General features: G+C 30.6%; 1 protein-coding gene across 1 annotated transcript; it reads right to left on the bottom strand.

The window, feature by feature from the left end:
- Positions 1-14,630: 14,630 nt before the first annotated feature.
- On the bottom strand, positions 14,631-16,525 carry LOC111393613 (crocetin glucosyltransferase, chloroplastic-like). Its single transcript, XM_023019225.1, has one exon. The coding sequence runs from the start codon at positions 16,375-16,377 to the stop codon at positions 14,773-14,775; it is 1,605 nt and encodes a 534-aa protein (XP_022874993.1). The 5' UTR covers positions 16,378-16,525; the 3' UTR covers positions 14,631-14,772.
- Between the last annotated feature and the right edge of the window lie 3,876 nt (positions 16,526-20,401).

Raw genomic sequence — 20,401 nt, 5'->3', positions numbered from 1 at the left:
CTCTAATTTATATTGAATTAGCATTTTAATAAAGGATAAAACTTCTAAATAAAATAAAATTCAATTTGGGGTCAAGTTTAATATTTAAGTTAAATTCTAATTTTAAAGAACATATAAAAATTGTCAACTTTAAATAAAATTTTAATTTGTATCAAAATTAAAATATAGGTCCAACCCATTTAAAATTCAAATTCAAAACCTCATTTGAAAATTGCATTTTGGACCTTGAATTTAAAATTATAAAAGGAACTTTACAATTTCAAAAATCACATGACAGGTCCTTTCTACTAAAATTGCAAGATAACCCTTAATATTTAATTGCACGCAGGGGCTTACAATATCACAAATTGCATAGAGGCCCCACCTCCACCTTCTCACCCAAACCCAAACTCTAATTTTTTTTTTCTCTTGACGATGCTAGGTATTAAACAAAATTTTCAATTTACACCGAAGATTTTCTTTGTGCTTAGAGAGAAATCGTGATAAAAAATTATACATCTAATGAGTTCTTTTAAAAATACATTTGATCTGTAATCCACAGTCGTCCAATCGTTCAGCCTCCAATTAAAATCAACACATGGAACAAGATTGAGAGAACTCGGATTTCTTTTATTGTGCCAAAAAAAAAGTGAAATTGTATTCTCTACATATTTTGAAATCCTAACAGCCTATTAATATAAATTCAAGTGGATTTAGTCGGTCTCTTAAAATTATCTGGTCCAATATTTAATTAATTAAATTAATAAAATTTGGTCCATAATTAACTGATCCAATTAATTAATTCAAGCCTATTAATAAGTAGCCCAATTAATTAATCGTCCAACATTTGTCAATTAATTAATTGGTAAATTTCATTCTTCTAGTTCTCCTTTTCGATGTGACCTATTAGATTTTCGATCACGATACCTAACAGCGTAAATTATTATTTTGATATAATCAAAATCGATAAGTTAAAATATCCCTGTTATTTTGTCGTTAATTCATATCCGTCGTCCCAAATTAACATCTAGCAATGTGTCAGTACTATATATGTGACAAGAAATGTCACGTGGTATGACAAAACAAAACTTGTTCGTTTACCTTAAAACTATAATCTTTTTATCAATATAATCCGATCAAATCAATCTTAATTACCTATCATATCTTTCATTTCACTATTAAGTCAATATAAGTCAAAAATTCATTTTCGATTTATGAGTATACCTTGACCAATGATTTCGTTATCAACTTTTGTAACGACCCAAATTTTAAAGTGTAAATCTTTACCAATTTATTTATTTCAACAGTATAGGTACATGAAATTAACAATCACAAATTAATTAATAGAAGAAACTCATACCCAAATAAATTATATTCCAAATAAATACTAAGAACCATGCATATCAGACTTATTTGATAAGTAATAAAATGTTAATTCCACTAATATAGCTTAACACAGATTGAAATTTATAACCTAATAAATCGTGTCTTATATTTCTAAAAAAATAAATAAATAATAATAATAATAAAATCTTATGAAATAAACTAAAATAATGCTGAAAATAAAAATATCTTGTTACAACGAATTATTTTATTGAATCTCATAAATTCAGGCACCACGATTGCACCTCATCGCCTTCCAACAAACTACGTGTTCTAAACTTTGAGAAGTAGAAAAAAATGGTGATTGCATGAGAATACACAACAGGACACAAAAATAATGGTGCAATCCTGAATAAAAATATTTAAATCATGCGTCAAAAATATCATACCATCATTATATCTTTAAGAACCGATAAAAGCTCAATACATATCATATATTTGATATCGGATGACTATATTATATCATATCTTTCACTTGCATAAGTATAATAATTCGACAACACGAAAAAATAATTTAAATGGGATAAAAACAATTGCACCTCGTTATCCTACCTAGTCCGGTTAAATAAATTTTTGAAAGACAAAATCTAAAATCACATTCCGAGCTTTTTTTTTCTGCCTAAGCTTTTGTGCTTTGTGTGTGTGTGTGTGTGTAGTTGGTGTCATGTAGGGAACGTGTAGGACAAGGATTTTGGATATGTGTAGATTTTGAATATTAGAATTACTATTAAGCATATGAAATCAAAGCATAATTTCAATAAAATTTTACCAAAATAGGATTATTACACATGGCTTCAACACTTTCATCAGTCAAAGAAAACAAAGTAATGAAATAATATAAAATGGTAACAAATCTCAACAACTCCTACAGGTGGCTCCCTAAGTTATTAAAATACAAAATTTAAATCACTGCAAAAGTAATATAATACTTATATTAAAATGTTTCCTCAATCTTAGGAATGCAACACGTGGAGCCCATGAGAAATTTCATTAATAACTAAACCTAATGCATTAACGTATCAAAGTAAAGTCTTTCAACTTCAATAACTTGGGTTTCGCTTATTCAAATTAACTTTTTGTCAGGCTAAAATGCATGATTAATTAATATCTACCTAACGAACCTAGTATTGATATACTTATCTTCGTCCTATCAAAATTTAAATATTTGACCGAAATAAAATTGAATTAACACATCTATCACTTTAGTCCCCAATATTCCAAAATATAAAATATAGCATCTAGAATAATTAAATTATATTCTATGATTTTATTTTATTATTATTATTATTTTTGGCTTTACAATCTCCCTCCTTAAATTATTTTCGTTCTCGAAAAGTTACCTTGTCTAATCGAAGAGTTCTAGATACTTGATTTTAAGCTCCTCTTCATTTTCCCAAGTTGACTTGTCAAGTCCAAGATTTCGCCATTGAAATTTAACCAAGGAAACCTCTCTATTTCTTAATTGGTGCAACTTTCTATCCAAAATCAAATTCGGGACTTCCTCATACGACAAGTCTTTGTACCTCCAAGGTTTAATAACTTACCATGTGATGAGATCATGAATGTATTTTTTGAGCATCGAAACATAGAATACATTATGTATTACTATGAGTTCAGGTGATAAGGCAAGTCGGTAATCCACAATACCAATCCTTTCCAAAGTTTCGAAAGGTCCAATGAACCATGGTCCCAACTTTCATTTCTGGCCAAATCTCAATAAACCCTTCATTCATACTACCTTTAAAAAAGCTTTGTCACCCACTTGAAATTTCAAGTCATTTCTTCTACCATCAACATAACTTTTTTTGTCAGTCTTGGGTTGTTTTTATCCTCACTCTAATATTGTCAACTACCTTAACTATTCATTCAATGATTTTAGAGACAAAAACTCTATTCTCTCCGACTTCATCCTAATGGATACGGGATCTGTACTTCCTACCATAAAGAGTTTTATATGGGACCATGGCTATAATGACTTGAAAACTATTATTATAAGCAAACTCCACTAACAACTAATATGTTTCCCAAGTGTCTCCAAGATCCAAAACACATGTCCTCAACATATTTTCAAGAGTTCGAATGCTTTTTTCTGATTGTCCATCCGTCTGAAGATGATAAGCAATACTAAACTTTAGTTTCATCCCCATGGCTGCCTGCAAGCTTTTTCAAAACTTTAATGTAAACCTTCGAGCCTCTATTTGAAACAATGATAATTAGAACTCTATGTAATCTGACTATCTCTCGTACATATAACTGTGTGAGTTGCTTCATATTGAAATTTACTTTAATTGGTGGGAAGTGGGCTGACTTCGTCAAACGATCGACCACTACCCAAATAGCATTATGATCTCTTGCTGATCTTGGAAAGCCTACCATAAAGTTCATCGCTATCTAGTTCCATTTCTACTCTGGAATATTCAACTATTTCAGTAGTCCAGATAGCCTTTGATGTTCTGTCTCGACATACTGACAAACGATATATTTCTCCATGAACATACCGATTTCCTTTTTCATATTTCTCTACCAAAATGTAGTTCAAAGATCTCAATATATTTTCATAATGCCTAGATGTGCAACATACGAGGTAGAGTGAGCTTCTTCCAATAACTTGTTTCTTATACTTTCATCCATAGGTACAAACAATCTTCCTTTAAACTCCAGTGTTTTGTCTGGAGATACTTCAAATCCTATACGTTTGTTTGTACCAAACCTCGGCCTTAATCTTCTACAGATATGGATCCTTATCCCATACTTCCTTGATTCGATCCCGAAGAGTTGGTTGAAACATAAATGCTTTTATTCTCCTTGTAGTCTAAGTCGACGGCTTGATGACTTCCAATCTCAATTTCTCAAATTCCTTTATCAAGTGTTCCTATACCGTGGGGTAAAATTGCTAACTGCGATCATGTTTTCCTACTTTAGGCTTCTGCGACTACATTAACCTTACTTGGATGGTAAAGAATTGTATAATCATAATCTTTTACTAACTACAACCATCTTCTCTGTCTCATATTCAGCTCCCTCTATGTGAAGAAGTATTTGAGACTTGCATAGATTTCTCACTTTCCATCATAAAGACGCCATATCTTCAAGGCATAAACTACCGCTGCAAGCTCAAGTCGTGCGTTAGATAGTTATGTTACTGCTTCAACTGTCTCAAAGTATAAGTAACCACTTTTTTATGTTACATCAGAACACAGCCTACTGAAACTTCACACCCTTCAGGATCGTCATGCCGCTTTTTTATGTTGCATCAGGACATAGCCCACTAAAACTTCATGCCTTCTTTTTTCTTCGACGATTCCTGAAGATTCTAATGGGTTTGTGAAAAATTCTATTTTTGATTTCATATGCTTAATACTATGCCTAGACTCGAAAATAATGGTGCAATCCCGAATAAAAATATTTAAATCATGCGTCGAAAAATCATACAGTCATCATATATTTAGGAACGAGTAAGAGCTCAATACATATTATATCTTTGGTACTAGATGACCATAGCCTATAAAGAGTTGGTGTTAAGTAGGGAACGTGTAGGACAAGAAATTTGGATACGTATAGCTTTTGAATATTAGAATTACTGTTGTGCATATCAAATCAAAACATAATTTCAACCAAATTTTATTAAAATAGGATTATTACACATGGCTTCAACACTTTCATAGGTCAAAGAAAAACAAAGTAATAAATGTTGTGAAAGGGGAAAAGGAGGAAAGATAATATCAGTCAATAGATTTGTGTATATTTTATTGAGAACCAAATATTTCATATTTATAGGGCTCAAAATAAGTTAAAATTTGAATGAAATAGATTTTCTAAACTAGAAAATATTTATCCATATATCATGATAATACTAAATAACCATAAATAATTTTCTTGTTATTTTACAACACTCCCCATTTGATATTATTTGTACAATAACCATCTCTCTGGAACCTTGTTTGGAAAAAAATTAGATGGGACAAAAATGCCAACAAATGAAAAAAGAATGCAATTAATTTAGAGTAATAAAATACTGCCTCGCAAAAACTTTGTCAAGAAAATTTAATGGGACAAAATTTAATTGAAGGAAAATAATACAGTTACTCTTCATTATTTCAATTCTTGTATCAAGTTATCCATGTATCATACATTAATATCTTCAATATTACAATTTCTAGTGACATATGTCTCATGTTGTTTGACATAGCCTTCAAATAACACCGCCTTCATAAGAGATAATTTATCAATCTTTGGTAATTGTAGTAAGATGATGATTCAAAAATAGTTCTTGTTAATATCTTCAAGAGTTTCATACATATAAGGTATTATTTTGAGGGTAAATGTCTTGCATATTATAGACATTCATTACACAAAAAATATGCCTCATTAAAATTTTATTAGGAAAGATCCTGTGGAAAAATCATAATGAAAGAAAAAGTGTATATTATTCTTTGGAATATACTACAAAAGTTGTCTCATTAAAACCTTATCAGAAAATCCCAATGGAACAAAATCTTCAAGGAAAAAAGAGTACAACGCGTATTTGCTCATCCTCATGATAATATCACTTGAATTATTCTTCAAGCATATTAAATCTTTCAAAAATAATATTAAGCCCTTGTTTGAGTCTATTTTAAGGAAAAGAATGCATTTTTAAAAAAGATTGATGGAGAATGTGTAGTTAAAAATTAAGAAAAAGTTTTGGGTTTGCGTGTAATATTATTTTATTAAAAAATATGTGGTTGAAAATGAGTTTTGAAAAAATGAATTTCGGGAAAAATGGGGCTCAAACAAGGGCTAAATTTATATGTAAAATAAGTTTGATTATAATCACATTTACTATATACATATCAAATGTCATTCATGTTCACTCTAATAAGGTAGAGACCTATTTAGATATGTCATTTATTATGTAAAGAGCCGTACATTTCATATTTACTTTACCTTTTTCATTTTCATTTTCATTTGGCATGAATATACACATTTAGGTGTTCACACTGCAGATCCAGAAACTTCAATTTTCTCTAATAAATTCAATTTAGGATTGAATCCATTTTATTTGGCCAATCATTACTTCGATCGATATATTTCGACGTATGTATTTCGATTTCCTGCTATATAATGTAGTACATCATGTGCAAAATTGTTTTCGACAACTTTCTCTTTTCAATTCTATTTATTTCTTCACAATGACATAACTTTTATTGAGATATTCCAATTTTCAACATATTAAGTACTTTAACCTCTTTTGATGTTTTATAATTTGTTATGTCTAAATACTCATCAAGAGAATATATCTCCTTACTGGGATCATCTTTGTGAATTGTTCCATTTTCACTGGGAGATTTTTTTTATATTAGAATCGAATACCATCATGTTTCAGACATGCCATAAATATATCAAATATAATGCTATTAGATTGTTCTTTTAGGACATCAATTTGTATTGGAGCATTTCTTTTAGGATATCAATTTGTATTAGAGCATTTAAAGTTAGTGCATGAGATATTGAAAGTTAATGCGTGAGATGTTGTTGATCTCTTTGGTAAATAAATGCATCTAAATAAATTATCTTTCAAACTTCTTGTTCGAGGGATCTTTTGCTAGGATTTAGATAATGATGCATTGGTACATTATTTCCAATTTCTTAATTCCCTCCCTAATGCTGAGAGAATTGTCCAATCAAATTAATAGTCATTTTTTTACGGTTATAAAATATCACCCATTTAGGATAAGAGTTCAAACTACGCTTTTTTTTTTCAACATTCTTTATTTTCCCTTTCAGTGTATTGTAATGGATCAATTTTACATATATTGCACTATTAAAATAATTAAATGGAAAAATTGGGCTCTGACCATAAGCTAATTATAATAGGGAGAAACATGATATTTGCATGATGAGTAATGAAATTCCCTAAACACAAATAGTAAGTACTTTGTTATCAATTAAATTAATTGGATACGTTTAACAAACAATAATATTAAACTGATTATCAATATCCCAATTAACACTCACTAAAATGTTGAGATATATGCCCACTATATAAGACACAGTTTTGATTATATAATCTGAAAAATTCCACTCAAAGTTTAAAATTTGAGTAGTAATTTCACAAATTTCAGGTTGCGAGCATTATGAAATTATCTAGTATATGTATCAAATCTATTAGACGCAAGTAATATTTAGTGATCAACGTAGAGGATGATAGTGCCCATTTATCACCCTAATGAATTTTCAGAACTATAGGGAATTCAATCCCTATTTTAGAGAGTGATAGTTAATGAAAAAATTTCATGAAAGAAAACAAGTATCATATAGGATTGAATTGAAAAATCTTCTAGTTCTTCATTGAATATCCATTTGAATTTTTAACTTCGCATCATTATTAATCTAGTGATAATCCAACTGGCCATGTCAAAAAATAAAGTCAAATTAAACTTTTGGTTCAATATAAGATATAATTCAATAATTTAATTTTGAAAAACATGATTAAAGCTTATATAATCATGTATCATCCAAATAATCAAAATAATAAGTGTCCCGATGACATTAGTTATATGTTTTTTCAGGGATAAACATGAATTAAAAATAATGTACTTTTCAAAAATGCGTTATTTCGAGAGCACATTGTCTTTAATTATTACTTCTTCAAGAACAATATGTTAATACTTTTCTAGAATATAGAAAATTATAATATATGCTCTTCAAGGACGATAAATTAATATTCTTCTTAAATATTAATAATATTAAAAATTAGTTTCCTTTAAAAATTACAACCCAGTATTGAGTTATTTAATTTGTATTTCTTCACAAATATAATGAGATATATATTATTCGGGAGATGCTTTATTTCGAGAGCATGTTATATTTTATTATTGATTCTTCAAGAGCAATAATCAATATTTTTCTAAAATATTGAAATTGTGGTGTCATGCTCTTTAGTAGTAATAACATATTATTATTTGAAATAATAAATTGTATAAGAATTTACTCTCCAAGATTAAAATATAATGTTTGATTATATTCTTCGAGAACAAGTAAAATATTACTGAAATATAAATAATAGTGTGCTATTTTAAGGGCAATAACAAATTATTATTTAGAAGATATTAACTTTTCAATAGGATATTTTATATGAATATATAATATTTATTGAGTTGTACTTCTTTAATAGCAACATGTCAATATTTTTCTAGAATATTGAAAATTATAATACACGCTTTTTAGGAGCACATAATATTCTTTTGGAACATTAACTATAATGTTGTGCTACTTTAATAACATCATGATGAATTATAAATTTAAAATTTATTATAGAAAATTGAAAATATTTAATTACTATATTGACATGATATGAATTTCTATATAAAAATTAATTAATAAAAATGTATTAGTAAAACGTCTTCCAAACATGCATGTGAATTGACTTCATATATAGACATGCAAATAGCATCAAGTAATCATTACGCTTACACAAACCCATGAATTGACCAAATTGAATACGACTGTAAATTGATCAATTCGACTACACCATTTTATCATATAATGAGCAATAATATTTTATAATAGACAGATATACCATCACTAAATTTATAAAGTATAATTGTATTAAAAAAAACAATAATGAAGTAACTAATTGAATAACAAACAAGAACCAAAAGAATTAAGATAAATATGCATTCAAAATATACACGCTCAATTTAATTTAAATAGAGTCTTCTAATTTAAAAGAGGTCCATTAGGCGCTGGTGAGTTTAGACAAATAAAAAACAAATATATTTGCTATATAGGTGCTCAATTATATGAAAGATAAAAGATAGATTACGTGCACTTGATGGATTCACAATTTATAGAAGACAAAAGACAGGTAACGTGCACGTAATGGATACCAATTTTGCTTGGAATTTGGTTCCAGAAAATGGATGCAAAGATAGGAGAAATTCTCAAGTTTTTTTGGGATTATGTATGCTGCTGTTAAAATTAATTATGCATGTATGCGAGAATGGAAAAAATAGTGAGTATGATTTGAGAATGGATATAGATTAACTTCAGACTAATTTGCTATAATTTTTAGAGAAACGTGCTGATAACGTGTTGTGAAAAGAGGGAAAAAGAGAATAGATAATATGAGTCTATAGACTTGTGTGTATTTTATTGAAAACCAAAATCTCATATTTATAGAGTCCAAAAAAAGAGTTACAATTGGAATGAAATAAATATTTTAAATTAGATAAAACTTATTTATATATCATGATAATATTAAATAATCATCAATAATTATATTATTATTTTATAACAATAAAATAATATAAAATGGTAACAAATTTCAACAACTCCTACATGTGACTCTACAAGTTATTAAAACATAAAATTTAATTTAAATCACAATAAAAATAATATAATACTTATATTAAAATATTTCCTCAATCTTAGGAATGCAACGCGTGGAGCCCATGAGAAATTTCATTAATAACTAAACCTTGTGCATTAACATATCAAAATAAAGTCTTTCAATTTGAATAACTTGGGTTTCATTCATGCGAACTAACTTTTTCTAGAGTCTAAAATGTATGATTAATTACGAGCTATCCAACGAGCTCAATATTAATATGCTTATTTTAAATCCATCGAAATCTAAATATTTGATTAGTCCCCTAATATTCCAAAATATAAAATATAGCATCTAAAATAATTAAATTCTATTCTAAGAATTTTTTTTTTTGGGCTTTACGACTCAACTGAATGAAATGTAAATTATAATTTCTTACTATTTAAGAGTGATGGATTCTCTATTGAACATTCACAACCGTCATATAATTTTTATCATACTCGAACGATGTCATATTAGCAGACATTGACAAAGCAACATCCAACATCACCTAAGTATTACTATCCTCATATAAGACATTATGATGACATCAAGTCAAATGACAAATTCAACTACTAAACATTAGAAATTAACTAATGATACTCAAATAGCTATTCGAATGGATTCTCCCAAATGTGTCTCTAATATTTTGTCCTATAACAAAATATTTGCATTTTCATTTAGGTGTCATAACACTTTATTATGTAAGATCAGTTACTTACTTCTCAAATAAAAAATACTATACATGATGGTTTATTGATAATAACGACGTCTATATCTCGTTATTTCTTATGACCATGAACGAATTAATATTAGATATATTATAATTTGTATCTCACAGTCACAACTTCTTGTGATTAATAAATTAAAAAAACGTAAATCTACGGACTCTATTATTTAATATAATTTATTAGAATAGTAATTCATATAAATAATAAGTATTGTTAAAATAAATGCATTAAATATATTAAAAATATTTACAACCTAAGTCGATTGGACCTAGAAGATAACATTTATAGCAGATTGGTTTGCAAATCAAAGGCTGGACTTTTGATGGATTGGTTTTAGTAGAGCCGATATGTGCAAGGTGAAATCGTGGGAATCCTTAGACTCCTTTAATTTTCTCTATTAGCATCTTTATATGCAAGTTTTGGAGTCGCTTATGTTTCATATTAATCTATAAAATAGGGTTAGAGAATCCAAACCCTCCCACAAAGTTTAGATGCAGGTCTCCGTGCTTAGGTTGTGTTTCGCCTAAGAGAAAGGGTCAATAATAAATAAATAAATAAATAATGTAAATCCTTTAAAAAAATGATTAAGAATAACCAAAAAACTAAAACTTTGTTCGAAATTATTATTTCAAAAAAAAAAAAAGAAAAAAAAAAGACATGCTTAGAGAGGACTACACGAATTTTTTTCTTCCTTGAAACATCATAAACGTGTAAAGGAACAAAAATTGCTAATCAATGACAATAAAATAGGCCTTGGTTACAATAGATTTAGAATCGCTAAATTGTTATTTTTTTTATTTTTTATTTTTTATTTTTTATTTTTTGAACTCCATTCGATTCATTTTGGAATTCAAAAAAACAATGGAAAAATCTAAGTTTTATCTTCTTATATTCATCCCAATAATTGCATCTCGTATGAAAACTTCCATAGCTCGAAGTTTTGCAAAGAAAAGACTCATAAAAGTTACATCATCACATAGATAAGAAAGGCAAATGCTTCGTGTGTTATTGTGGAGATAAACAAAACAAAAATACATATCATTTTAAGGTACAAAAATACTAGCTTTGGGCCATTGCCGCTAGCCTAGAATGTAGTTAGGGGAGCTATACACATTTACAACTTAATGAAGGGAAACACAAGAGTCAAAGTTTGTTACAAATTTCAACATGGAATTCTCTCTCATGTATTATAAACGCTTTAAAGCAGATTAATAGTTTTTGATATAGGCACTTTGTAGACTTATTATGGCCACACAAATCTCTGTTTAGCTAACTCAACTACTCACAACAGGGATAGGTAGGTATTTTTTGGGTGTATTTTTATACAGGTGGGTCCCACATTGACCCACCAATTGTGAATAATCGGTATGGGTTATTAGTACACCAAGAATAATTCATTCAATATATTGTTGCAATATTCTCACGGGAATGATTACTATTCAACTAATTAACGTCGGTAATTTAAAATGGAATAAAACCACTTAGTCAGACTTAAAAGTAAGTAGTGAAGAGACAGACTGACGTGTTCAAAAATGATTAAGTATTTTTATTTTAATTTTCAAATTGTTCAATCATGCGTTGACATGCGTCCCATCTGAATTTGAATATGAATATATAGTATGATTGTTAAAAATGAGACCCACCTAAAATGTTCCTTAAATTTGGGTAAAAAATGGTTATTAACCCTTTTGATAGTCTCATTTCACTACAACTAATCCAAAACACCTTGTAACTCCAGGCTGTAGCAAACTGAGTACAAAATAAAAAATTAAAACAAAGCAGATTGAAAAATGTGTTGATCCCAAAGGTGATGCAAGATTGATATTAATGACAATTATGAAATATTCAAGATCGCACCACAAAAACAAAATTAAAATAAAGTAGAAAAAGAGAAACTAAGCAAAGGAACGATAAATTTTATTAAACCGACAATATGGAGATAATAATACAAGACAGCAATAATGCTTCATCTAAAACTGATAAAGGAGTCTCTAATTTATAGACTACGTCCATAAACCTAATGGAGTCCTAAAACGTAAGAAAATATACTAGAATTATATTAAACCGCGTAAAAGAAAAAAAAATCTTGGATTTAATTTGATTTATTTCCAAATTCAAGCCAAACGTGATCTTCTAAAATTTCAACCCAATTTTGAGGTATTAAAACTAACAATCTCCACCTGGATTCAAAATTCCGGTGCAACGAACAAAACTCTAAAATTTCAAATCCATTTGCTTCGAAATGAATTGACCAATCTCCTCAACACAGTAATCAAAATCTCCACCACCAAACCATCGTCCTTTGCAGGGCATCCACAAGCGACACCCGAACCCAAATCTTGGGTTCCCAAAATTTCACGAAGGAATTACTGTTGACCAAACAGGATAGAAACACACTCTGTAGCAGAAACCATACCACATGCTGGATCAGAAGGCCCCTTGCTAGAATTGTTACCTTCAACGTCCCCTAAAGCATTCCAGGTATTATTGACACCACCGTACCTACGCTCGATGAGTCCAACCCTAGCAACTGAACACAGTTTATTCATTGAAATTGGTGGCAAAGCGGAATCACCAACGCTTTCCCTATCAGTGTTCTTAACCAACTCAGAGCTTGCCACAAGAGGTACTGTATCAAACTGAACTTTCACCATGGTACTAAACTTGTCCAAATGTCTCTTAATTGATTTTGCATTCCCCTGCAAGATATACAACTGAGACTTCTTTCGTCTCTCTAGTACAACCCGAACACCCTTTCAAGACTCCACTCCACCAAAGAATTTATACCCTTTTGCATCTAAGGTACTCAATGATATGAGATTCTTTGTCAAGTTGGGAACATGGTGAACCTGATCGAGTGTCCTCACTATTCCATCTTGTAGCCTCAATCTGACCCGACCAATTCCTACAATCTGACAAGATTTGTTGTTTCCCATAGCAATTCTACCTTGCTTTACCGTCTCATATGTCTGAAACAAAGCCCTATTGAGACACATGATATGAACATGTAGAATCCAGAATCCACTCCCCATGTTTGGATTCCCCATCGGATACAACTAGCATTACATCTCCATCATTCGAAAAATTCTCAGCAATGTTAGTCTCGTTACCTAATTGTCCTGCATGATTTGCATGTAAATCACCTTTATCCTGCAACTTGTCCAATCTTTCTTAATGTGTCATTTCCTCTTGCAGTAATAACAATACATATTGCTATACCTCACCTTCGATCTACCCCTCTGTTGATCACCATGAGTAACCAGAGCATTCCCACCTCTAGATATAGGATCTCCAACCAACAGCTCCATCTTCTCCTTAGAGAACAGGGAGTCATATACCTCCTCAATGGTCAGTGTGTCACGACTATACAATATAGTATCACGAAATGACGAAAACGAAATAGATAAAGAACACAACAGGATCAAGGTCAGATCCTCTTCATCATATTTTACCTCCAACGTCTCCAACTCTACAACAATCTCCTTGAACACAGCAAGATGATCCTGCAGTAACCCTCCTTCCCCCATGCGATGAGGATACAACTTCTGATTTAGAGTTATTTTGCTCATTAGACTCTTTGTCATACACAACTGCTCCAGTTTGAGCCACAAAGCAGTCGTTGTCTTCTCCTTCAAGACATCCTGCAGAATATTGTTGGTTAAGAGAAGATGAATATGCGCTAGAACCTTTCGATCCTTCCATTATTTCTTCTTCATAGACAAATTTGCTGGCATCTTCTTCGAACCCAGCAAAACATTGTCAAGATCCAGCTGCGTCAACACAGGCCTCACCTTTATTTGCCACAGCAAAAATCTTGTATTACGATCCAGCAGCGAAATTTCACACTTCAACGAATTCATCTTTGAAAATCTCAACCAAATCACGAAGAACCTACAACCCATACTCTAATACCACTTGTTGATCCCAGAAGCGATGCAAGATTGAGATTTAATGGCAATAATGAAATATTCAAGATCATACAACGAAAACAAGATTAAAGTAAAGTAGAAAAAAAGGACCTAAGCAGAGGAACGATGAAATTTATTAAACCAACAATACGGAGAGAATAATACAGGACAGCAATGTTTCGTTTAAAACTGACAAAGAAGTCTCTAATTTATAGACCACGTCCATAAACCTAATGGAGTTCTAAAAAGTAAGAAAATATACTAGAATTAGGTTAAACCGCGTAAAAGGAAAAAAATCTTGGATGTAATTTGATTTCTTTCCAAATTCAAGTTAAACGTGATCTTCCAAGATTTCAACCCAATTTTAAGGTATTAAACCTAGCAAAATGACAAGTCAAATTTTAGACAATAAATTCACGACTTAAAAATCTCCAAGTTCTTCGACAAAAGCCTTCAAGTTCTTAGTGGAAGGACCATCCTCCTGCATAGCTTCCCTTGCAGAATTCTTCCATTTCCTTGCATTCTTTCTCAGTTCTCGACTTTTTTCTCCACCATCCATTATTGTTCTAATGCATCTCTTGATCTCGTGGCTCTCAATGATGCCATCTTCTTTTGTGTTCACCCTTAGGCCTGTCCTCCAGACATCTTGAATAAGCTTTGCATTCGTCCCTTGATCAGTCCACAGTGGAAATGCCACCATAGGAACACCACATGCTAAACTCTCCAACGTCGAATTCCAACCACAATGAGTCATAAAACAACCCAAAGAAGGGTGTATTAGGACCTCAAGTTGTGAACACCATGGTACTAATTTTCCTAGTTTTTCCAATTCTTCCAAACAACTTAGTTTGTCATTGTCTTTTCCTCCTCCTTGGTTCTCATTTACACGTATAACCCATAAAAATGGTCGCCCACACTCGAGCAACCCTTTAGCAATCTCATCCAGTTGAACTTTTGGGAGCGTCGAAAGACTTCCAAATGACACATAAACCACAGAAGATTCTGGTTTCGAATTCAACCATTGAAGATACTCGGCAGATTTGTGAAAAAGATCTCCACCAACGCCCTTATCCAATGGATCCTTTCCATCCAAGAAAGCTGAAGGCATTAAGGGTCCAATCCCGATTAACTCATAATCTTCTATCGCCTTAAGTGCATCAGGCTCTAGTGCATCGAATGTATTCACGAGAACTTTTGGTTTTGTTTCTGCATCCAATGTCTCTATGTGCTCTTTAAACAACGAAAGAGCAAAACTATGCTGACCGCCCCCACCTGAAGGAAGAATCAAGGATGGAAGATCACGTTTAGCTAGCAATGGAAGTCTAGGCAACTGGATTGCCCAAGACGGATCCTCAGAAGTATTGCTGATTTCTTCACCATAGCCATTGAAATAAGAGTAATATATATTCAGCACAGTGGCTGTTTGAATCCATAGAACAGAACTTGGGATGTGGACTTCACGAGCCACCACTGCAGCCCACGGGAGCAGGAGACTGTAAACTAGGCACGTAACCGGGTGTCCTTGCTCGGCACTGGCAATAATTGTTTTCCTTAATGCTTCAGAACCACGGTTTCTAATTTCCGTCATGTGTTTCTGATGATCATCACTGATTTTGAAACCATCGTCGAATCCATCAGAAAACGCCACAAAAGTAATACCGTTGGTGATGTCACCTGTGCCTTTCACTATGTGCCGCTGGGCGTATAAACTTGTTACAAAGGTGACTTCAATGCCACTCCTGTTAAGGGTCTTGGCAAATGTAAGCGATGGATTAATATGGCCTTGTGCAGGAAAAGTTATTAGAAGCACATGAGGTCGAGCCATTTCAAAATTTGTGCTTGGGAAAACGATAAAAATTCTATGGTTATTTTGTTGTATAGAAACGGGAGATAGAATGGGGGTCCTTTGGCATATAAGTGGACAATTCAGGACGTTTGAGATGACGATTTGCAGACAAATTTTTTTTCTTACTAAGAATTGAATGGATTCTGGTTGGCGTTGAAAGCAAATTTCAAAACCTAACATTTTTATTTAAAAGTATCCAGTAAGACGTGTGTAGTTTCTCTGGACAATTATAGAAAAATAAAATAGACACTTCATATCATATTTTTTATGGAGTATATCGATAACCAAACAAGACACCCATCAATAGTACTTTGAATTTGCGAAAGGATATCACATTTTGTTATAAAGAACCTAATAGAGTTCACATTTCATTTGGTCAAACCCGCAGATCCATTGACAATTCATGCATATTTATATTATTAGATGGGTACTATTTATTTTTGTGGTAAATAATGGGACCTCTTGCATGGTATTTAATTTTATAGTTGAAAATAATTGAGTTTTGAAATAATTAAAATAGAGGAGCTGTGTTTCATTAAAATTTATAGATGTCTAGATTGTAGGTAAAGTTTCACTGTCAAATCATAACTATCAATTTGAGATACAAGTTACATACGACGCGCGAGTGGATCAATTTATTAATTGGTTTCATTGAATTGGAATACTAATATAAGAAGTGATAGAATAAAAAGTAGTGTTTAATTAAATTAGGATTAGCTTTAAACTTTATCTAAATCAATGTAGGATTACAATTAACAGTTAACCTTTATCCTACACAAATCATGGCTCTCATAAAAAATGTAAATCATAAACCAATTTTAAAGAAATTACCGATTAAAATAACTTCTTTGGACATCAATATCTTGAGCCTAACTTATGTGAACTAACTTTTTTCAAAGCCTAAAACACATGATTTATTATGATCTATTCAACATGCCCAATATTAATATGCTAAATCTCACTATATCAAAATCTGATTATTTGACCAAAAAAATATATAAATTTAAAACATATTTCACTTTAGTCCCTCAACTTTTCAAAATTATGTCAAGGCGCCAATAAGAATTTTGAGATGTTACACATGTTTCGTTCTATCTCTTTTAATAATCCTTCTTTAAGTTGACTTACACTAAGGTATCGACTATGACTTTCAAATCTCGCAAATGGTGGCACCATCTAGGGTACTTATGTGAGTCCTCGGAATGGGAGCTATGCATGCAATATTTTCTTCATACATTTTTGTTGGAGTTTCTTTGTTGGAAGATAAACCGCATGTCTCTTGAACGTGTTGAATCCTTAACCTCAACCATACATATTATCTAGTTGTTTCATTGATGCAAGTAGCATCATGATTTAAAGAAGTGGCAGGAAAAGTTACTGGAAGCATACGAGGCCTTGTGGAGGAAAAGTTACTAAGAAGCACATGAGGTTGAGCCATTTCAAAATTTGTGCACAGGCTAATGATAAGAATTCTATGGTTAATTTCTCGTATAGTCGTATAGAAACGAGTAGATATAATAAGGGCCTTTGGCACGTATGAGATAACAATTTGCAGTAAAACGTTTAGACAAATTTGTCTTGTTACTCAAAAATGAATGGATTCTGGTTGGTATTACTAGCGAAGTTGGAAGGAGATTTCAGAACCTAACATTTTTATTTGAGACTTCTTTCGGAAACGAAATTCTTTAAAAACATTAAAAATAATATTCATTTTTTATCTATACATTTTTCTAATAAAATAATTTTATACTTGAAACCATAATTTTTTTCAAGTTTTTAACCACAAAATATCTGAAAAATCATTTTTTTCTCAAAAAATCAACAGCATGCACGAGCTAAGAGCTGCACATCATTGTAAACTTCTTTTGGGTCTTTCCAAGAATTAACTAAACTACGGGTTCAACTATAAATTTATATAATTTTGTGCTTTAATTATCAAATAGCATTTTTTGAAATTAAGCCCTTGGTATCATTAAAAAATTTGATTAAAATTAAAATTAATGTTAAAAATTAATTATAACCATATATTTCATAAACCTACTTCTTTTCAATCACACATTCTATCAATTTTTATCAAAATTTACTAAAAACCTAATTTTAATATTTATCAAATAGGGGTGAATATTTAACTCACAACGTTTTCACAGTTATTAGTATCTCAAGTTTTACAAAATATGACGTCGTATTTCCTTTTCTTTTTCTCTTCCTGTGTCAAGATAAGATTTTAAAATGATATGTGTGTCTCTAATTTTGTTTTCATTTTCCTGTTTAGGGCCTGTTTGATTTGGACTGTTTTCCATGGAAACATTTTTCATTTTCCAACTTTTGGCACGTTTGATCGCAATTCGTTTTCCTTGTTTTCCCCACACGTGTAATTTCCTTGGTTTGGTGGAAAACCAAGTCCCACCAACCCGGATTTTTTTTTAATTAGAACAAATTCTATTCTCAATTGTAACAAATTTTATCCATTTAATTGACAATTTTCATGAAAAACAAAGCCAAACGAATACCAAAAGACAAAAAATTTCAACATTTTCCAGGTGAAATATTATACCAATCAAACACATTAATTGACAATTAAAAAAAAAGTTCTGAGCAATTCAATTCCCTAAAATTCGTTTTCTTTCCACCCAAATTTCATTCTTACAACTAAACGGACCCTTAGTGAAATCCTAGATAGTGGACAAAGTTGCATAACCTTTGAGATGATAATTGAATTGGTGGGGCTTGCAATATTATTCCACTTTCAATTCTTACCACACACACACATTTTTATTTGATATGAAATTAATAGTGTAGTTCAAATTTTATTCATTTAATTGACAATTTTTATGAAATACAAAGCCAAATAAATATCAAAAGATAAAAAAAATTTCAACATTTTTCAGTTGAAAAATTATATCAATCAAACACATTAATTGACAATTTCCAGAAAAAATATTCTGGACAATTCAATTCCTTGAAATTCGTTTTTTTTCTATCCGAATCTCATTCTTGCAATTAAACTGGCCTTTAATGCAATCCTAGACAGTGGACAGAGTTGCATAACCTTTGAGATGATAATTGAATTGGTGGTGCTTGCAATATTATTCCGCTTTCAATTCCTACCACACACAAATTTTTTTAAAAAAACCAAAAAAAAAAAAAAAAAAAAAAAAAAAAAAAAAAAAAAAAATTCACCACAGAATAATTATTCATTTTCATGTTCATTATTGTACAACCTTTCAATAAACAAGGTAAAATACTTATGTGCAAGTGATTTGTTTCCTTCTGCTTTTTTATATATTCAATTAAATATGCATGAATTGCTAGTGTATCTTCAAATTCTTTAGAAAAATATATGAAATCCTTCGAAAATTTAAGATGACTTAAGATAGGTGCGTCGTTTGGTCACCGATAAACTACATAAAAGAAGAGTGGTATGAAATGTATATGTTATTGTTTTATAATATGTATGAAAATTGCGCGTATCTTACTTATTATTTTTAAATACTCACTTTTACAATAATTTTATACGTTAGTGGGGGTTGATTAGATCTGCGGCAAGATGGTGATACAGGTTGCTAAGTGGATCGAAGAGAAAAGAAAAATAAATAAGAAGTTATTCTTTTTTAAATTTATTAGTTAGTTTAATTCGCTCAAATACATAATGTTTAACTAGTTAGGTGTTTATGTTCTATTTTTTAGATGCGAAATCCATGATTTAAATTAAATCTATGAATGTTCTAGTTATTTTTTTTTAAAGAATTTTATTTTATCATTTCGCCTTTTGTAAAAAAATGTAAATTTTTTGTAATACTTCAAAATTAATGAAAATTTGTGGTAGGGTTAGACAAAATTCCCGAATTGAACCGAACTCGACGGTTCTTCTCAAATTAAATACCCGAATGAGTATCTAAATCGATAACCAACGAATACGATTCAGTTCTAGGTTCTAGACCAAAAACCAAATCTTTCTAATTTTTTTTATATTGAATAAATCAAATTATTTTAATTTTTCTAAAAAAATTAACTGATTAACTAATTAGGTAATTGATTGACATTTCATCTCCCAAACCCTAGCCTAGCTTGACCCAACCTAACCAATTTCTAAATCCAATATTTTGGCCCAATTGATGATTAAATCAAATAGGTGGTAAGTATTAGTAATACTTAAAAATATTTTATCTCTATAACTTCTAATTCAAGATTTTTTTTATATGTA

This window comes from Olea europaea, chromosome 4 (genome assembly GCF_002742605.1).
Source record: "Olea europaea var. sylvestris chromosome 4, O_europaea_v1, whole genome shotgun sequence".
Taxonomy (NCBI): domain Eukaryota; kingdom Viridiplantae; phylum Streptophyta; class Magnoliopsida; order Lamiales; family Oleaceae; genus Olea; species Olea europaea.
This window is presented reverse-complemented; position numbering and strand designations above follow the sequence as displayed.

Coding starts and splice junctions, on each gene's coding strand:
- LOC111393613 (XM_023019225.1), bottom strand. CDS start 16,377: ATGTTAGGTTTTGAAATTTGCTTTCAACGCCAACCAGAATCCATTCAA.